Below are 19906 nucleotides of genomic sequence, written 5' to 3'. Positions count from 1 at the left end.
CTATCCACTCTAAGTATAACCACCGTTTCCATTACAGCCGCCTGTCAGTTTTCACCCTATCCATTACCTCTACTATTTCTGGTGTTTTGCGAGCATCATCCTCCGTAGTAAACAGTGATACAAAGTACGCATTGTGCTCTAGCCTTGCCGTGCATTTCTAAGCGTACATCACTCTCGTTGTCCTTAATAGGCTCCAACCAGCCTCTTACTGCCCAATTGCTATTTACATGTCAGAAGATTTTTAGATTTTCTTTTATGTTAACCTCCAGTCTGTTCTCATTCTCTGCCAGTCTTATCTCCTTCTCTTCCCCTCAACTTACTGTATTTCTCACTTGAAAAATACTTTTTTTTTGTTCTATCATATTTGTTTTATCATAGTCTCTATGCGCCTCATCCAAGGCTTGTTTTCCTTATTACTTACCCTTGTTGGAATGTACCTAGCCCAGCTGCAACCTTTTCTTAAAGATCCCGTTTATCAGTTATAGCTTTTCCTGTCACTCTTTGGTTCCATTTACCTGGGTTTGATCCCACCTCATCCCATTGAGGTTGGCTGTCTTCCAATTTAGAAGTTCTAGTTTAATTATTCCTTGTTCTTCTCCATTACTAATCTAAACCTTATGATACAAGCACTTGGTCCACTTGGCTCATGTCTTTCCCCAAAAACCAGATCCAGCAATGTCTCCTTCCTAGTTGGTTTGAGAATGTACTGGTTAAGGAAGCTCTCTTGAACAGATTTCAGAAATTCCTCACCCTCCTTTCCCTTTACTCTTAACACTAATTACCCTAATATCATTTGGGATAAATGTCTCCACTAACACCATTTGATTGATCTTGTGCATCTGTGATTTCCCTGCAGATTGGCTCCTTTATCTCTCTCGCTGTTTGGTGGTTTATAGAATACCCTCCAGTAGCATGGTCATATCCTTTTGCTTCTCAATTTGCAACTAAATGGATTCTGCCCTTGTCCCATCAAGGACATCCTCTTTTTCCAAAATTACAATGTCCTCCCTAATTAGTGTTGTTACCCAACCTCCCTATTTTCTCTGAACACTTTCTCGAGCATCTAGTCCTCACCATTTTTAAGCCACAGTTGTTATTGCCGTGATCTAACATTCTGACACTATCTGTGCTTGTAGGTCACACCTTAATCTACCATGCTTTGTGAGTTTACATACATGCATTGTAAACGTGTCTTTCTATTCCTTGTACTTCTTAGTCTGCTCCTATCTAAGATGGTACAACTTCTCTAGTACTATCAAACACTTTCTTGGACTAAAACACTTTGGTCCTCTTTTATACATCAATATGCTGGTGTCCATCTTCCTGCCAATTTAATTCAAGCCCTTCCCAACCACACTAATGAACTTCCATGCAAGGACATTTGTTTCAGTCCTGCTGCGGTGCAACTTTCCTTAGTCCAGAACAGGTCCCAATACCCAAAGAAACTGAAGCCCTCCCTCCTACACCATGCCTCAAGCCATGCATTGGTTTTCCCTATCTTTCTATTTCTACTTTTGCTAGTGCATGGTATTGGGACTAATCCAGAGATTATGACTTTTGGAGGTCCTACGTTTTACCTTACTCCCTAGCTCCTGAATATTGGACTGTAGGAGCTTGGTCCCTGTTCTCTCTCTTTGTCATTGGTGCTGATGTGCACCACAACTTCTGGTTCATTCTCTTCCACTGCAAAATTCTGCACCTTGTCTCTTGTGATGCCCTTTATCTTGGCACCACACCAGGTGGGATTCACAACAGTTAGAGTTATGCCTGTTTACCCTTCTTATGGCATCTCCTATAATGACTGCTCTTCTACTCTTTGTACTTCTACTCTTTTACTCCTGTGCAGTCCCTTGCCAATTGGTATCACGGTCTGGACTGCAGTCCTTCAAGGTGTTGTCACTCCCAGCAGTCTTGAAAGCTGAATACTGGTTTGACACTGACACACAACCCAAACACTGCTGCACCTCCTGCCTCTTATTTTTCTTGATGACCACCCTCTTCTTACTCTTCTGGTTAGTCACCCATTTACTATCCTGAACTCTCGTTGCCTGTCGAATGACCACAACCTGGAACATGCTATCCAGAAAACCCGTGTCCTCTCTGCTCCACAGTGACTCCAGCTGCTCCTCGAGCTTGAAAATCCTGAACTCAAGCTCAACTAGTGAGACTTCTTGGCACCTCTCCCATGAGGCTTAATATGTCCTGAAGTTCCCACATGGGGCAGGAATTGCAAGCAACAAGTCTCAGTTGCTGAGACATGAGCTAAGAAAACATGTCTAATCCTCTTTTAGTTAATACCTATAAACAATTAATTTGAGCCTCTGGACCTGCTCTGTTCTAATATTCTTGATATTAATTCCCTTAGGGACTCTTGTACTTTAACCCAATTTTAAATTTTGTTTATTAGTTTTAGGTGAGCTTTAAATTTAATATAGTATTTGATGTTTTACCAGTTCTAGTTTAAACTACCCCGTCTTTTTTTTTTAAAAGAATACTCATCAACTAATCACCTACCCGGTGTTCTCTGACACCACTTCTTTTTTGGAAATATACCACTCAAATTATGTGCAGTTCCTCTGTACTCTCTTTTATTCTCTGTTGCTGCTGGTATCTCCAATCTGGTCCGTGCTGTTTTCTCATGCCCTTTTATTCGTGGCTGCAGCTGTTGTCTCTGATCAGGTTTGCCATTGTCCATCGGCAAGACTGGCTACTGACTGAGTTGGCTGAATCTTGAAGGACATATCTGCTTATCTGGGCTTGTGGCAGGTGGTGAGAACACATATAAGGGAGAAACCTACCTAACTTCATCCTCGCCAATCTACCTGTAACAGATGTAACTGTCCATGACAGTGCAGTGTTCACTCAACAAATACTGTGATTGTAGAGATGAAGTTCCATCTTCTCACTTTGGACACCCTCCATTATGTTGTGTGGCTGTACCGCTATGCTAAATGGGAAAGATTCAGATACAAACTAACAGCTTCAAACTGAGTATCTTTTGAGGTGCTGTGGCCCACTAGCAGCAGCAGAATTGTGCTCCACCACAATTTGGAACCTCATGGCCTGGAAGATCCTGCGCTCAACCATTATCATCAAGCCAAGGAACCAGCTCAGGTTCAATGATGTGTGTTAATTTTTTAGAATCTGAAAATGTAGGTATTTACAGAATGATCTCACTTCATGATTTTAAACAATAATTTTACTACACAAAAATCAAAGAATATGAATACTAATAACTACACTCTTCCTTAAATAGTCAAGAATGCTAAACATATTAAAAGCACACTGAATAGTTAATTGTATGCTAAATTAAGTTTCTTAGACCAACTTTCCTTCTTTGACTTACACCCACCAATAAACTCAAGTGACCTACTTATCTGAAATTGGAAGATTAACCACTTGGGCTGAGTACTGTTTCAAAGATTTGTATATGGGCTAAGAATACTTGAGCCTTCCGCTTTTTTCCAACAAGGTTTCCCTTCAAATCTCCTCCAACCATACTACGATTGTATACTCTCCATTTAACCTGTGTGTCGTTAGTGCCTTAAGCATAGCCTCTGGTCAGAATTCAGTGCTTGACTGAGGGACCTAGAAGCTGGGAAGGAGAGGGGGGTTGCTGATAGCCGCGCCCTGCTCTTTACTGACCCCACCCTCTCTCCTGCCTTCATTTGCCTTTGGCCTTGGGCCCCCCCCCCCCCCCCCCCCAATTGATCCTGGGATCCTTGTGGGTGCACTGCCCCCACACCCCCCCCCGCCCCCCTCCAAGTTACTTGTATTAAATTCTGTCCAAGGAGTTGTAGAAGATTGAAATCAATAGGAATCGGTAGAATGCTCTCCACTAATTGGAGTCATTCCTAGCACAAAGGAAGATGGTTGTTGAAAGTCAATTATCTTTGCCCCCAGGTATTGTTGCAAGAGTTCCTCAGAATAGTGTCTTCGGCCCAACTATCTTAAGCTGCTTCATCAACGACCTTTCCTCCATGATAAGGTCAGAAGTGGGGTTGTTTGCTGATTGTACACTCTCAAGTCTCATTCATAACTTTTCAGATAACTAAGCAGACTGGTCACGTGACCACAATAACCAGGACAGCATTGAGGCTTGGTAAATAAACTTTATGCCTTGCAATGACCATCTCCAACAAGAGACACTTCCCATCTCCTTTGACATTCAACCACATTACCATTTCTGCAACCCTACCATCAAAATCCTGGGCAACGTCCAGTTAGATTTCTGGTCCAGGCATATAAATATTGCAGCTCTGAGCAAATAGAATTCTGAAATCTACAGTGAGTAGCTCACCTGTCTCCCTCAAGCTTGTTTGCATCTACAAGACATTTACCTGGATGAATACAGTTCCAACACTTGAAGATCAACACTATCCAGGTCAAAGCTGCTTGCTTGGCACTCCTCTACCACTGGCAGCAGTGTGTGCCATCTACAAGGTGCACTGCAGCAACTCACCTGGGCTGCTTTGTCAACACCTTCAAACCTCTACTATCTTGAATACTAAGGGCAGGAAGAGCATCATCGCCTGCAAGTTCCCTCCAAGTCACATACCATCCTGACTTAGAAATATATCACTTGTTTAGCTGCTGGGTTATAATTCTGGACCTTCTATCCGAACAGCACTATGCCTACGTACATCACAAGTACTGTAGTGATTTCAAGAAGGCAGCTCACCACCGCCATAGAGGACAATTATGGATGGGCAATAAATGCTGGTCTTGCCAGCAAGTCGTGTCCCATGAACAAAAGCAAATATGGGCTTGTCTTGGAGAAACAAACCTTGAATTGAGACTAGAACAGTGAAGGAACAGGGTAGATCCACCCCAAGTTGAATTAAGATCTATTCCTCAGTAGCTACACCACTGGAGTGTTGAGTTCTAAACTATAGCTCAGTTTTAATAGTGTGTGTGTGTGTGTGTAAACAAAAACTTGGCGAGGGATGCATGCATACATCATTGTTGGGGAAGCTGTGTTTTGGACTGGGTGCTGAAAGTTTCTAGGAGGTGTACGAATGATGGAGAAACAATTTTATATTTTGGAAATTGTGAAAAGGTTGATTTTTGGGGCAGAAACTGCTTATTTTGTTGGTTTTTCACACAAATTTGTTATCCTATTTTTCTCTGTAGAGCCAGTGAAACAGAAACCCAGTAGTAACACGTTGGGAAAAAAGCACAAACCCACAGTCAAGAAGAGTTTTGTTCCAATCTCTCCCCAGCCATCTAAACCAATGAAAAGTGTTCTATCTGAGCTTACTTCATTAAGCCAAGTATCGGACTTCAAGCTTCCGTGTGTTTCTGAGTCACAATCTCAACATGGAGTATTGCGAAAGTACGTATTCTTAAAAGGTTGCCTTGTAACTTGACAGAAAAGCATTTGCCACTGAGGTGCTGTCAACATCTATTTAATTTTATGTAAACTGTGTAGACTCTGGCCACTGGATGGCTCTCTGAAATAACTATTCAGTGTGTGTTGCACCTTTCTTTGGTCCCAGAGCATTGTTATATAGATAAGAATTTTTGAAATACTTTTTATTTGAACTTTTATTTGAACAATTATAGTAGCAATTTCCAATAGCAACAATTAGTTGTCACAGTATAGTTGTAGAATGGATCTGCCCCCTCCACCACCACCACCCCCCCCACCCCCCGCCCCCCGCCAGCCCATCCTGCGTACCCATCCCACGCTCCCCCCCATGCCTTCAAAATTTTCTTTGTTCAAATATAACAACACCCTGGCTCCAGACTGAAGTACCTCACTTTCAAACAATGTCAAAGTCTATCATATTATGGTCATTAATCCCTAAATGTTTTACGACAAGATTATTACTTAGCCCTTTCTCGTTGCATAATGCTAGATCTAAAATAGCTAGTTCTCTAGTTGATTCCTCAAAATACTGATCTAGAAAACCACCCCCAACACACTCCAGAAATGCGTCCTCCAGAGCATTAGTGCTCATTAGGTTTACCCAGTCAATATGCAGATTGAAGTCACCAATAATTATTGTATTACCCATGGTACATGCTTCTCTAATCTCCTGATTAATAACATGCCCCACACTACCACTACTGTTTGGTGGACAATAAACGACTCCTACCAATGTTTGCTGTCCCTTGCTGTTTCTTAGTTCCACTTAAACAGATTCCACGTTTTGTTCTTCTGATCTGGCATCCTCCCTTACTAATGTACTGATCCCATCCCTTATTATCACTGCAACACCACCCCCTTTTCCTTTTTGCCTATCCTTCCTAAATGTCGAATATCATTGGATGTTAGGTTCCGAATCTCAGTCACCCTGTTGCCAAGTTTTCATAATGGCAATTAGATCATACTCACTTAACTCTATTTGTGCCTTTTAAATCATCTACCTCATTGCGAATTCTGTATGCATTCAGGTAGAGTGCCCACAAATTTGTCTTTTTGAAATATTCTGCGTTCTAAGCCTAGTTGATGCTCTCCTTTATTTCACCTGCCTTCTAATTTCGCTTGCTACTTTTCTACTTCCTGTTACCAGCTTTTCTTCCTCCCAACTTGAGCTACCCTTCAGGTTCCCATTCCTCTGACAAGCTAGTTTAAATCCTTCACAACAGAACTAGCAAACCGCTCTGCGAGATACTAGTCCTGATAAGGTGTAACCCATCCATCCACCTTGTACAGGTCCCACCTGCCCGAGAACCAGCCCCAATGCTCCAGAAACCTGATGCCCTCCATCCTACACCAGTTCTCGAGCCACATGTTCAATCAATCCTCCTGTTTCTATGCTCACTAACACATGGCACTGGGAGTAACACTGAAATTACTGCTCTTGAGGTCCAGCTTTTTAATTTCCTCTCTAACTCCCTAAAATCTTTCAGGACCTCGTCCCTCTTCCTACCTATGACATTTGTACCATGTAGACCACAACCTTTAGCTGTTCATCCTCCTCCAGAGGATGTTCAGCAGCTGCTCTGTGACATCCTTGACCCTGGCACCTAGGAGGCAACATACCATCCTCGAGACATGTTTACTGCTGCAGAAACACCTGTCTGATTCCCTGACTATCGAATCCCCTATTACTATTGCTCTTCCACGCTTCCTCCCTTCCTGTGCAGCTGAGCCACCTGTGGCGCCATGGATTTGGCTCTGGCTGCACTCCCGAAGAACCATTGCCCTTACCAGTATCCAAAATGGAAAATCGATCAGTAAGCAAGTTAGACTCGGGACTCCTGCACTACCTGCCTGGTTCTCTTAGCCTGCCTGGCAGTCACCCCATTCACTCCCTGACCATCTCCCTATCCATGTAGTTCTCTGCCTTGCAAATGTACCTTCGTGACTAGCCGCTGCTCAAGTTCCGAAACCCGGAGCTCACGCTTCTGCAGCCAGTGACACTTCCCTGCAGATGTGTTCATCTAGAACACATGGTGCATCCATGACTTCCCATGTACCACAGGATGTATATTCCACTGGGCTGAGCTGACCTGTCATACTATAAGTTTTAAATTCTATTCATTACAATTGGAATAACTTACTGGCTACTCAGTAATCAGCTTCTTCCCCTATACCAAAGAAAAAGCCAGCTACTGGAGGCCGAAAAAAGGTAGAAAGAGAAAGGAGCCCATCCCTCACCAAACTCTCACTTTACACTCTACATTCAAAGCAGCACTCACTGCAGGCAAAACAGCACTGAGGAAGGTCTCTTTAAAACAACTGATTCAAGCTTCTGAAAACCAGTTTAAGCTAGCTACCTAATTAACTAGCTGCAGGTCGTCTCAGAGAGCTTGTATACGTCTGTTTTAAGGCTGGATTAAAACTTCAGTTAATTTGAGTCATATTTAGATAATTGCTAAATTAAAGGGAATAAAGAAAAAAAATAGACTTTAGATAGAAATTAACCCTTAAAATTCCTTCACTCACCAGTTCAGTGAAGACTGTCAAGCATCATAGCCCAATATCCGTTTCTTCCCCAAAAATGTTTCACTGAAAAAAGTGCAGTAAGTAATCAGTGATGTCTCTCCCAGCTGAAGCCTAGAAAATATCCTTGAATCTGTTCAGGAACTCCTGATACATGGAACTATGTTAATGTTTTATTTTAAAAATTCCCTCTTTGAGTCGTTGTTCCACTCAAATTTAAATTCCTTAATTTCTATTTTATCTCTTATCAGATGCTTAACACCTGGCTGCTTCCTTCAGGACCTGACTCTGAGCTCGTCAAAGTATGTAAAAAATTTCAAACGGAATCGGGAGGAGTTAACTCAAGAGCTCTATAATTTATACAATAAGAGTGTCTTTCAGCAGAAGGTAAAACATTATTGATTCTATAAAGGGCGGCCAACTAATGAGATCTTGCAGGTTTGGGTGTAATTAACATTCCTTATGATTTACAGCTTCCAGAGAAGTTGGGGATCATATGGAATAAAAAAATGCGAAAAACAGCTGGATATTGCGTTACTGGACAGAAACGGGATGGTGCTCTCAAACGTTATGCCAGAATTGAACTGTCAGAGAAAGTTTGTGATTCAGCTGGTGAGAACAAAACTTTGACATGAACTGAAGGCACAATTACGTTTTACTTTCATTCGGTGCACAGTCCTTTAGTTGGCTTTAGTATCCCTATTTTTGATATGAATCTGAAATTGAAAGGAGAGATGATAAAACTCAAGCAGAGTACTGATTAAGATTTCAAACTCGGTCTCAGTAATTGTTTTTTTTTCTCCCCCAAGCTCCCCTAAACACTAATTTAATAAAACCATATTTAGTGGCACTTATCAAGATTATTAGCTCAAATATACAGTGACTGTTTGGACAAATCCCTATTTATATGGAAACAAATAGTTGGACTGATGCTGATGATCCATTTTTGCCTTCATTAAATGCATTTAAGGTAGAGCTGCTAAACAAAAGAGAATTAGGAAAGGCTTATGTAAGGCTGCTTTTCCTTTCCTCACCTGAAACACCAATTTTTGGTGTTGCTTTACAGTGCGTCTAAGGGATACATTGATTCATGAACTGTGCCATGCTGCTACCTGGCTTATTAATAATGTGCGCGATGGACATGGACCATTCTGGAAGTTATACGCACAGAGATCTATACTGATCCACCCTGAATTACCAATGGTTACACGCTGTCACACGTATGAAATAAATTATAAGTATAAATACCAGTGCAGCAAGTGCAAAAACACGTGAGTACATGAGAAATTTATAGTTTTTTAAGCTTGTATTCTCCAACATAACACAAGTTGAGGTGAGGTCTTTTAAATCACCGTACATGCTGAATCAGAGATGAGGAGGAAGGTACCATTTATGGCCCTAGTTTGTGCTGCAGTGGTTGATCTTTTATTTTCAAATTTCTCCCTGCCCTCTGCCCTTCCTATCTACAAATTCCGTCATCTCTGCAACCTGCCAAGATATTTGAACTGTTCTAATTCTGGGCTCTTATGTATCACCAATTTCAATCACTCCATGATTGACAGCCATGTTTCAACTGCCAAGGCCCTAAGTTTTGGATAACCGCCCTCCTAAAACTTCTCATGTTTTCCTCCTTTTAAAGAGTATCCCATTAGTCAGGCTTTTGGCCATCTGCCTTAATATCACCATGAATTTTACTTTGATTATGCTCCTGTGAAACACTTTGGGACATTTTACTAGATTAAATGTGGTACAAAAATGAAAGCTGTTTTAGCAAGGAGAGCAGTACAATTTAGTTTAAGCGCTCTTGGGCTAAAAAGAAGAAAAAACAGTGAGGGGCTCTACCTCTTGGATTGGATTCTGCTGACTTCCTTTCTTGTGCACCTCCATGTTGGATTAATCTGTGGCAATCTACATGCATCTTTGAAAAATTGCGAATTGTTTGAGGTTTCAAGTGTCCAAGGGACTTCAGACTAGGAACTATATTAGCAACTTGTGACTTATACCAACTTGTCTGATGTGAGATCATGGGCAGGATTTTGCCCTTGATGGGCGGGCAGGTAGCCGATTGCCACCGCCATTTTACAATTAAGGCTCGCCCAGTGTGCCGCCTGACGGGAAGCGCTGTGCGCTTCCTGGGCTGGGGGCGGGAGATTCCCCAACTGCGAGAGTGCGCTCTTTTGCGCATGTGTGCGAAAGAGCACACATCTCCCTGAGGCAAAGTGCTGCCTTGGGGAGATCACTGAAAGTTTGTGAAACATTAAAAATAGAAAAATAAAAAAATCATGTCCTCCTCATGTGAAAATGTCACACGAGATGGGACATGTTAATGAAGTACACAAACACTTTTTTTATTAAACTTTTTTAATTCCGATATCAAACCCCATCCCGCCATTGGATGAGGTCTGATTAAAAAATCACTTACCCACCTGCCTGTTGGGCCCGTGTGCCGAGCCTAAGTGCGCACAGGCCCCTCAAAATCCTCGTCGATTGGTGACTTAATGGCCTTAACAAGGCCTTTAATGGCGGGCGTGCATCACGCTGCATAGTGCGCCCGCCGACCCAAACATCGTGATGCCGCACGCTGACAAGGGGACGCTTGCATGACATTTTAAGCGCTGACATGCGGGCTCCGCCACCCGCATGTCAGCCAGAAGATTCAGCCCTGTGACTCTACCTCCTGAGAAATACATCATGATCTTGGGTTTTAACTTCTCAAATGCTTACATATGATGATAAAGTATATTCTCAACACCGAGTAAAGAAATTTTTTCTGAATTCCCTCTTGGTTTTCTTGGTGACTATCTTATATTGATAGCCTCTAGTTATGCCCTTCCCTACAAGAGAACTTTCTCCATCTACTGTATCAAAATCTTTCATAATTTTAAAGATCTCTATTAGATTACCCTTCAGCCTTTTTCAAGAGAAAAGAGACCCAGCCTGTCAATCTTTTCCTGATGTGTGTACTTCAGCATTTTTAGTATGATCCTTGTAAATCTAATTTGCATCCTCCTCAGTGCCTCTATATCTTTTTACCAGAACTGCACGTGTACTCCCTCTGGTGTAACCAAAGTTCAAGACAGGTTTTGCATAACTCAACTACTTTTCTATCCCATTTGAAATAAAGCCTAGTGTTGGTTTTTTTTGTTTTATAGCCCTCCTAACCTGTGGTGCACTGTTCATTGATTGGTGTATCTGTACTCTGAGATCCCTATGTTCCTCTAACACACTTAGACTTGCACCTCCCAAATAATAAATGATCTCCTTATTCTTTCTACTAGAATGTACTATCTCGCATCTATCTGTGTTGAGCTTCATTTTGCCTATTTTTTACCCATCCTGAAAGGTTATTAATATCCTCCTGTAATCTGCAAACTTTGAAATTGTTTTTTATTCCAAATTCCAAATCATTAATGTAAATTGTGTACACTAGTGGTCCCAGCATTGATCCTTGCACAGGCAGCATTTAAAAAAAATAATACAAGTTTACAAGTTCATCGCCAATTTTTTCCCCGATTATATTCTCAGCTTCCTTAGCTAGGATGCTTATTTCTCAGTATAAGTTTAGTTGGCAGTTTCTATACTCCAAAACTAAACCCACCCTTGCTCCATACAAGTTACTACTTCCTGCGATTTATGCTCCCCCTCCTATTTATATATACCCATACCAAAATCATGTTTGCTGCCTTTGTTGAAAATAGTTGTACAGTATCTAATCATCAATACAATCAGATCCTTCTCCTGTATTGCAGTCTTTATGTCTATTCCTGTTCACCTTTTCAATTTGCTTATTCCCCTTCTATGGTTTCATCATTCTGCATTCATTTATTTTTAGCAACATGTACCATTTGTCCACCTAATCTATCTAGATCCCTAGGTATATACCTTGTTACCCTTATGTGTCACTGCTCGGAGAAAACTATACTTCAGAAGGATATTCCATATCACAGTGCAGAAGAGGCCCTTCGGCCCATCAAGTTTGCACCGACACGTGTGAAACACCTGACCTGACTACCTAATCCCATTTACCAGCACTTGGCCCATAGCCTTCAATGTTATGACATGCCAAGTGCTCATCCAGGTACTTTTTAAAGGATGTGAGGCAACCCGCTTTCTCCACCATCCTCCCAGGCAGTGCATTCCAGACCGTCACCACCCTCTGGGTAAAAAAAAAACTTTTTTCCTCACAGCCCCCCCTAAAACCTCCTGCCCCTCACCTTGATCATATGCCCCCTTGTGACTGACCCTTCAACTAAGGGGAACAGCTGCTCCCTATCCACCCTGTCCATGCCCCTCATAATCTTGTATACCTCGATCAGGTCGCCCCTCAGTCTTCTCTGCTCCAACGAAAACAACCCAAGTCTATCCAAACTCTCTTCATAACTTAAATATTTCATGTCAGGCAACATCCTGGTGAATCTCCTCTGCACCCCCTCCAGTGCAATCACATCCTTCCTTCCTATAATATGGTGACCAGAACTGCACACAGTACTCCAGCTGTGAGTCTCACCAAAGTTCTATACAACTCCTACATGACCTCCCTACTTTTATAATCTATGCCTCGATTGATAAAGTGTCCCATATGCCTTTTCCACCACCCACTAACGTATCCCTCTGCCTTCAGAGATCTATGGACACACATGCCAAGATCCCTTTGTTCCTCAGAACTTCCTAGTGTCATGCCATTCATTGAATACTTCCTTGTCAAATTACTCCTTCCAAAGTGTATCAGCTCACACTTTTCAGGGTTAAATTCCATCTTCCACTTATCTGCCCATCTATATCTTCCAGTAGCCCAAGACACTCAACCTCGCTGTTAACCACCCGGCCAATCTTTGTGTCATCCGCAAACTTAGTAATCCTACCCCCAACATAGTCATCTATGTTGTTTATATAAATGACAAGTAATAGGGGACCGAGCACAGATCCCTGTGGTACGCCACTGGACACCTGGCTTCCAGTCACTAAAGCATCCTTCTGTCATCACCCTCTGTCTCCTACAACTGAGCCAATCTTGAATCCACCTTATCAAATTACCCTGTATCCCATGTGCATTTGCCTTCTTTATAAGTCTCCCATGTGGGACCCTGTGAAAGGCTTTGCTGAAATCCACATAAACTACATCAACTGCACTACCCTCATCTACACACCTGGTCACCTCCTCAAAAAATTCAATCAAACTTGTTAGGCATGACCTCCCTCTGACAAAGCCATGCTGACTATCCTTGATCAAACCTTGCCTCTCCAAGTGGAGATAGATACTCTCCTTCAGAGCTTTCTCCAATATTTTCCCTACCACTGACTTGAGACTCACTGGCTTGCAGTTTCCTGGCTTATCTCTACAACCCTTCTTAAATAGTGGAACCACATTAGTCCTCCAGTCCTCTGGCACTTCCCTCGTAGCCAGAGAGGAATTAAAAATTTGGATCAGAGCCTCTGCGATCTCCTCCCTTGCCTCCATCAGCAGTCTGGGACACAAATCATCTAGACCTGGAGATTTGTCCACTTTTAAGCCTGCCAACACCTCCAATACCTCGTCACTTCCAAATCAATTTGCTTAAGAACCTCACAGTCTCTCTCCCCGAGTTCGATACCTTCATCCTAATTCTCTTGGGTGAAGACGGATGTGAAGTATTCATTCAATACTCTAGCAATGTCCTCTGGCTGCACCCATAGATTGCTCCCTTGGTCCCTTATGGGCCCTACTCTTTCCCTGGTTACCCTCTTCCCATTGATATACTTATAGAATATCTTGGGATTTTCCCTACTTTTACCAGCCAGAGCTTTCTCATATCCCCTCTTTGCTCTCCTAATTGCTTTCTTAAGCTCCATCCTGCATTGTCTGCATTCCACTAATGCCTCTGCTGATTTGCTTCCCTTGTACCTGCTAAAAAACCTCTCTTTTCCTTCTCATCGTAACCTGAATATCTCTGGTCATCCATGGTTCTCTGGGCTTGTTACTCCTGTCATCCTAGAGGGAACATACTGAGCCTGTATCCTCCCCATTTCCTTTCTGAACACCCCCCACTGTTCCTCTGTAGATTTCCCCACAAGTAACTGTTCCCAGTCTACCTTGGCCAGATCCTGTCTTATTTTAGTAAAATCCACTCTCCCCCAGTCCAAAATATTTTTTTGCAACTTGTCGATTTCTTTGTCCATAACAAACTTAAACTGTACCATGTTTCATATGAAATAATATTTCATGCTATCATTTTATCTTAGCTATTTTTAGGCCCAATACATTTTTAAATATTAAATATTGGGAGGACTGATGCCATTGTTTTCAGTCCCCGCTCCAAATTCTATGCCTTAGCTAGTGACTCCGTCCCTCTCCCTAGCAACAGTTGTAAGCTAGTCTGTTTGCAACCTTGATGTCACGTTTGATCCTGAGATGAGCTTCTGATGTCATATTCGTTCCATCACTAAGACAGCCTTTTTCCACCTCCATAATATTGCCACCCCTGTCTCAGCTCAACTGCTACTGAAACCTTCATTTGTGTCTTTATTGCCTCTGAGACTCAAACCATTCCAACACATTCCTGGCTGGTCTCCCACCTTCATAAACATGAGGTCATACAAAGCCTTGCTGCCCAAGTCACAACTCACAGCAAGTTCCATTCCCCTGTCACACCTGTACTCTCTAGCATTCCCAGTTATAACTGCTCCATTGATGTTGGCCGTGCCTTCAATAGCCTAGGTTGCAAGCTCTGGAATTCCCTCCTTACACCTCTCTGCCTCTTTACTTTCTTTAAGAACCTCCTTAGAACATACCTCTTTGACCAATCTTTTGGTCATTGTTCCAAATATCTCTGTATGTGGTTCAGTGTTACTCTTTTTGTTTTATAATGTTCCAGTGAGATGCCTTGGGATGTTTCATTATAATAAAGGCACTATATAAATATAAGTTGGCATTGTCATCTTAGCAAGCTCCAGATTGCAAAGTGACTCATAAACTGGATAATCCTGTAAATCTCTAATAGGGTGCTGAAACAAATAAAAGTCCTATCCTCAGACAGAAAGAAAATCAAATTGCTTGAGAATAAGTTATCAACTTATATGATTATGGATTATATTATCCTTTTATCTTCAACATCTTACAAAAACTATGAGAAACCTCATGTAAAGGTGTAGATCACATTGAAGGCTGTTTCACATTGTCTCTGTCAAATGGACTAGCTGCTACTGAGAATGTCTACTTGTATTCTGTACAGTTCACCATATTTAAAAATTCTCTGCAGGATTGGTCGACATTCCAAATCTCTAGACACTCAGCGTTTTGCCTGTGCTCTATGCACAGGCCCTCTAGTTCTGCTAACAAGCATGATGAAAGATGGCACTCCTGCAAAAAAGGATCTAGCACCATTTGCTAAATTTGTGAAGGAGAACTATGGTTCGACCAAGAAGGAGCATAAGGGACTTCAACATGCTGAGGTCATGCAGAAACTAAGTGCAGACTTTGCAAAAAAGACTCGGGTATCTGATTTCTAAAACTTCCTTACAGTCTACCTTATGTTGGAGATCTGAGGAGACAGCTGAATTCTATGGTTTTGTAAGCAATGATGAATAAAACTGAGTATCATATCAGGCTTTGTGGTGACCTAAACCAAAAATTTATAAATCTGATTGTTTTCTCCCTGGAAGAGAAAAAATCTTATTGCTAAAATTCAAGACTTATGTTGGGGAAATTATGCAATTAGACATTAAATATTTCAATTCCATCTTTCACTTTCATCTATTTTCAAATGTACATCTCTGGAAATAGTTTTCCTTGATCAAGTTCTAGAAATTTATCTTAAATCCAATTTTTTTTGATAGATCAAGAACATTTTGTTTCTGATCCATATTAAAGAAAACATGCAATAAAGTATGCACTGAAGGTGTGAATATTTGATAAAGCTGTGAATGAGGGTGCTGAGGGGTCTCTTGTTGCTTGGGTGCCTATTTCTCAATATAAATTTAGTTGTTTCATAGCTGAGGTCTGGGTATCAGCTAGCCCTGGCTGAAGCAGGAAAAATCTTCTTTCTGCAGCAGTAAGAATCCCACCTGAAATTAACTTGGATCGCTTTAACTGAGTTACAGCTGCTTCCAAAGAACCTAAGTTAGTGTCTGTTAGAGGCTGTAAGGAGGTTTCTGTGGGAAGTGTATCTTGCTGCTGCTGTTTTTCCACATTCTTGAATCATTGTAAGGGGAGCTTTGCCCTGTAGTAATCTGCTGTACTTGGTCTGTGAATATTTAATGCCAGCAGGCATGTATTTCTCAGCACTGATCTCGTTCACCTTTATCAAAAATGTCCAAAGAAGCTCAAATGAAGTTTGAAAAATGCTCTAAAGGGTCTTATACCTTGCATAGAATTTCCTTTCCTGGGACAAGATGATAGTGATAGAGGAAAAATTATCATTCTAAAGCAAGTTTGGTTATTATTTGCGGTAGGTTTGTCCCTGGTCTGACCGTTGCAGGATAGTGTTAAAATATAGGGAATTACATAATAAAAAAATAACTGTAAAAGTGCTTTCTGGTATTTCTTAAACATTTCCAAGCACTTCAAAACGGTGAAATGTGTTGAAGTGCAGTCACTCTTGTGTACGCAAACGCAGTTGCAGCTTTGTGCACAGCAATACTCCATACTTGTTTCCTACTTTAAACTGGCCAACATTATACTGATCCGAGCTGGCTTTTTTTTTGGACCTAATTCTGATTGTGAAATGGCAGGTGTTGGCAATGGGTTAAGTACCATTCTTTACTGTAGTAATGCATTGCACTAATTATTGTACTTTTTTTTTCTTTAAAGGACTTTATAATTTTCTATTTGTTCCTCATACTACTGTCTCTCATAGCCATCTTCAGGTGTTGGTAGGAGGTTACAGTTTTGGGATATTAAGCTTGGTTATTGGAAATGATCTATCTCGTAACTTATCCAAGAGCAGCAAAACTGAGCCTGTACTGTTGGTCTAGTGTAAATGTCAGTTGTGGAGACTGATGGAAGCACTTTGAATAGTAATGAGGACCAATAGTCAATATGGTCTTTCCACTATGATGTAGAGTGTCTGTCCGAAAACATTGTTACAAATTGCTGGCTTCCGCTTCATAATATTATACCTGAAGTAAGCAAGATGTGACAGCAGTAATTGGGACTACATTTGTTTAGGGAATGTTGCAAAAAGTGTTTTGTGTATTTTTGCAACTTCACGGGGCATGCTGTCACAAAGAAAGCAATTTCCTTCAAGAAACTGATAAATGTAGAATAACTGCCTTGAATGTAATATTTGTCCTTTTGCTAAACTATATCAGATTAAGTAAATTACAGTGATGCTAGGATCTACCATAAATTCATTTGAAAGGATAAATGTAAGAAAATTAACCCAAGAGATACATTGGATTTTGGGTCTGTGGGCTATTAAACACAGAATCACTACCCTTGAATGAGTTAGGTTAGTAATTACAATGCTTCTTTTCAATTCTGCCCTATAGATCATACTCAACCTGTACTACTTGTGTTTATTTTAGATGGTGAAATTTGAAATGTCTTGTGTGAACCTGTTGTGTCAAATGAAGTTTAAGATTGTGTTTTATTGGCATTCCTTCAAATAAAGTTTTTGTTATGAAAAGAAACAAAAGTAAATGCCTACGAATTGTTTGTTAAAAGGATGCAAGAGGTGCCTGGAGAGGTGGCAGTGGAAAGAGAGTTACATTCAAACTGAATGCAACCTCAGTGCAGTACCGGGATTTTGATGAGGAGGGGAGGGAGGTGCTCCTTTGCTTTTCTAATTTTTTCTTTAACTTTGATACTGTCTTTAACTTTTTTAGTTAACCACAGATGGTAGGTCCTCCCTTTGGAATTTTTCTCTCATTGGAATGTATCGATTCTGCATATCTGAAATATCCCCATAAGTGTCTACCACTGCATCTCTATTGACCTATCCCTTAACCTTATTTGCTAGTTCACTTTAGCTAGCTCTTCTTTCTTAATTACCCTTAGATACATTCCAAAGAATGCCAAAAAGATTAACAAGGAGGGAAAAATTACTGTACGAGAGAAAGCTAGATAGAAATATAAAGATGGATAGTAAGAGTTTTTATAGATATTTAAGTAAGAAACGAGTTAACAAAGTGAGCATTGCATTGGCTCCAATAGAAAGCGAGTCTGGGGAATTAATAATGGAAAATAAGGCACTGGCAGATGAATTAAACAAGTATTTTGCATTGGTCTTCACTATAGAGGATATAAGTAACATCCCAGAAATAGCTGTAAATCAAGAAATGGAAGGGAGGAAGGAACTTGGGAATATTACAATCACCAGGAAAATGATATTGAGCAAATTGTTGGAGCTGTGGGCAAACAAATCCCTGGGTCCTGATGGACTTCATCTTGGAGTACTGAAAGAAGTGGCTAGTGAGATAGTTGAAGTGTTGGTTTTAATTTTCCAAAAATTCCCTAGATTTGGAGAAGGTTCCATTAGATTGGAAAGGAGCAAATCAAACTCAAAAAGGGAAATGGAAAACAGGAAACTACATATCAGTTAGTTTAACAGCTGTCATAGGGAAAATGTTGGAAACTATTATTCAAGTTGTTAAGGCAGGGCACTTGGAAGATTCAAGGCAATCAGGTGGGGTCAACATGGTTTTGTGAAAGGGAAACCATGTTTAACCAATTTATTGGAGTTCTTTGAGTCACATGTGTTTGGATAAAGGGGACCCGGTGGTTGTACCGTACTTAGATTTCAAAAAGGCATTGGATACGGCGCCACATCAAAGGTTATTGAGAAAAACAAAAGCTCATGGTGTTGGAGGAGACGCTGGCATGGATAGAAGATTGGTTAGCCAACAGGAAACAATAGGCATAAATGGGTCATTTTCTGGTTGGCAAGATGTAACAAGTGGTGTGCCACATGGATCAGTGCTGGGGCCTCAACTTTTTACAATTTATATAAATGACTGATGATGGGAACAAAGGTATGGTTGCTAAATTTGCTGATGGCACAAAGATAGGTAGGAAAGTAAGATGTGAAAAGGACTTAATAAGGCTTCATAGGGACATAGGTTGAGTGAGTGGGTAAGGATCTGGCAAATAGAGTAAAATGTGGGAAAATGTGAAATTACCCATTTTTGGCAGGAAGAATAATAAAGAAGCATAACTAAATGGCAGGAGGAGTAATAAAGAAGCATAACTAAATGGTGAGAGATTGCAGAACTCTAAGATGCAGAGGGATCTGAGTGTCCTAGTGCATGAATTGCAAAAGGTTAGTATCCAAGTAATTAGGAAAGCTAATAGAATGTTATAATTTATTGCAAGGGGAATTGAACACTAAAGTAGAGGTTATGCTTCAGTTATACAGGGTTATACCCCTGATAACCTTTCACCTCCTTGCTTATCAAGAAACTACCTCTGCCTTTAAAAATATTCAAATACTCTGCTTCCACTGCCTTTCGAGGGAGGGAGTTCCAAAGACTCAGGACCTTCTGAGAGAAAAGATTTCTGCTCATCCCTGTCCCAAATGGGCCACCCCTTATATTTAAACAGTGAACCCTGGCATTAGATTCTCCCACAAGAAATAACATCCTCTTCACATCAACCCTATCAAGACCCCCGTGGATCTTATATGTTTCAATCAATTTGGCTCTTATTCCTCTAAACTCCAATAGATACAAGCCTAGCCTGCCTAGTAAACCCTCTCTGAACTGCTTCCAACGCATTTACATCCTTCTTTAAATAAGGAGACCAATGCTGTATACAGTATTGGTATACAGTACTCCAGTACTGTACAATTCGGTACTCCAGATGTGGTCTCCCCAATGCCCTGTATAATTGAAGCATAACCTCCTTACTTTTATGTTCTACTCCCTTTGCAATAAACTATAACATTCTGTTATTTTCCTAATTACTTGCTATACCTGCATGCTAGCCTTCTGCGAATCATGCACTAGAGCACCTAAATCCCTTTCTGGGATTTTGACCCAGCATCAGTGAAGGAACGGCAATATATTTCCAAGTCTAGATGGTGAGTGGCTTGGAAGGGA

General features: G+C 41.0%; 1 protein-coding gene across 1 annotated transcript in view; it reads left to right on the top strand.

The window, feature by feature from the left end:
• gcna (germ cell nuclear acidic peptidase) overlaps nt 1-17500 on the top strand; it is a 48114-nt gene extending 30614 nt beyond the window's left edge. The window contains exons 9-13 of the mRNA XM_041196305.1: nt 5134-5335; nt 8146-8281; nt 8368-8506; nt 8961-9165; nt 15130-17500. Of these exons, the coding sequence (XP_041052239.1) occupies nt 5134-5335; nt 8146-8281; nt 8368-8506; nt 8961-9165; nt 15130-15379 (932 nt within the window). The 3' untranslated portion in view covers nt 15380-17500. The remainder of the gene's footprint in view (nt 1-5133; nt 5336-8145; nt 8282-8367; nt 8507-8960; nt 9166-15129) is intronic.
• Nucleotides 17501-19906: the final 2406 nt, after the last annotated feature.

This window comes from Carcharodon carcharias, chromosome 9, assembly GCF_017639515.1.
Source record: "Carcharodon carcharias isolate sCarCar2 chromosome 9, sCarCar2.pri, whole genome shotgun sequence".
Taxonomy (NCBI): domain Eukaryota; kingdom Metazoa; phylum Chordata; class Chondrichthyes; order Lamniformes; family Lamnidae; genus Carcharodon; species Carcharodon carcharias.
This window is presented reverse-complemented; position numbering and strand designations above follow the sequence as displayed.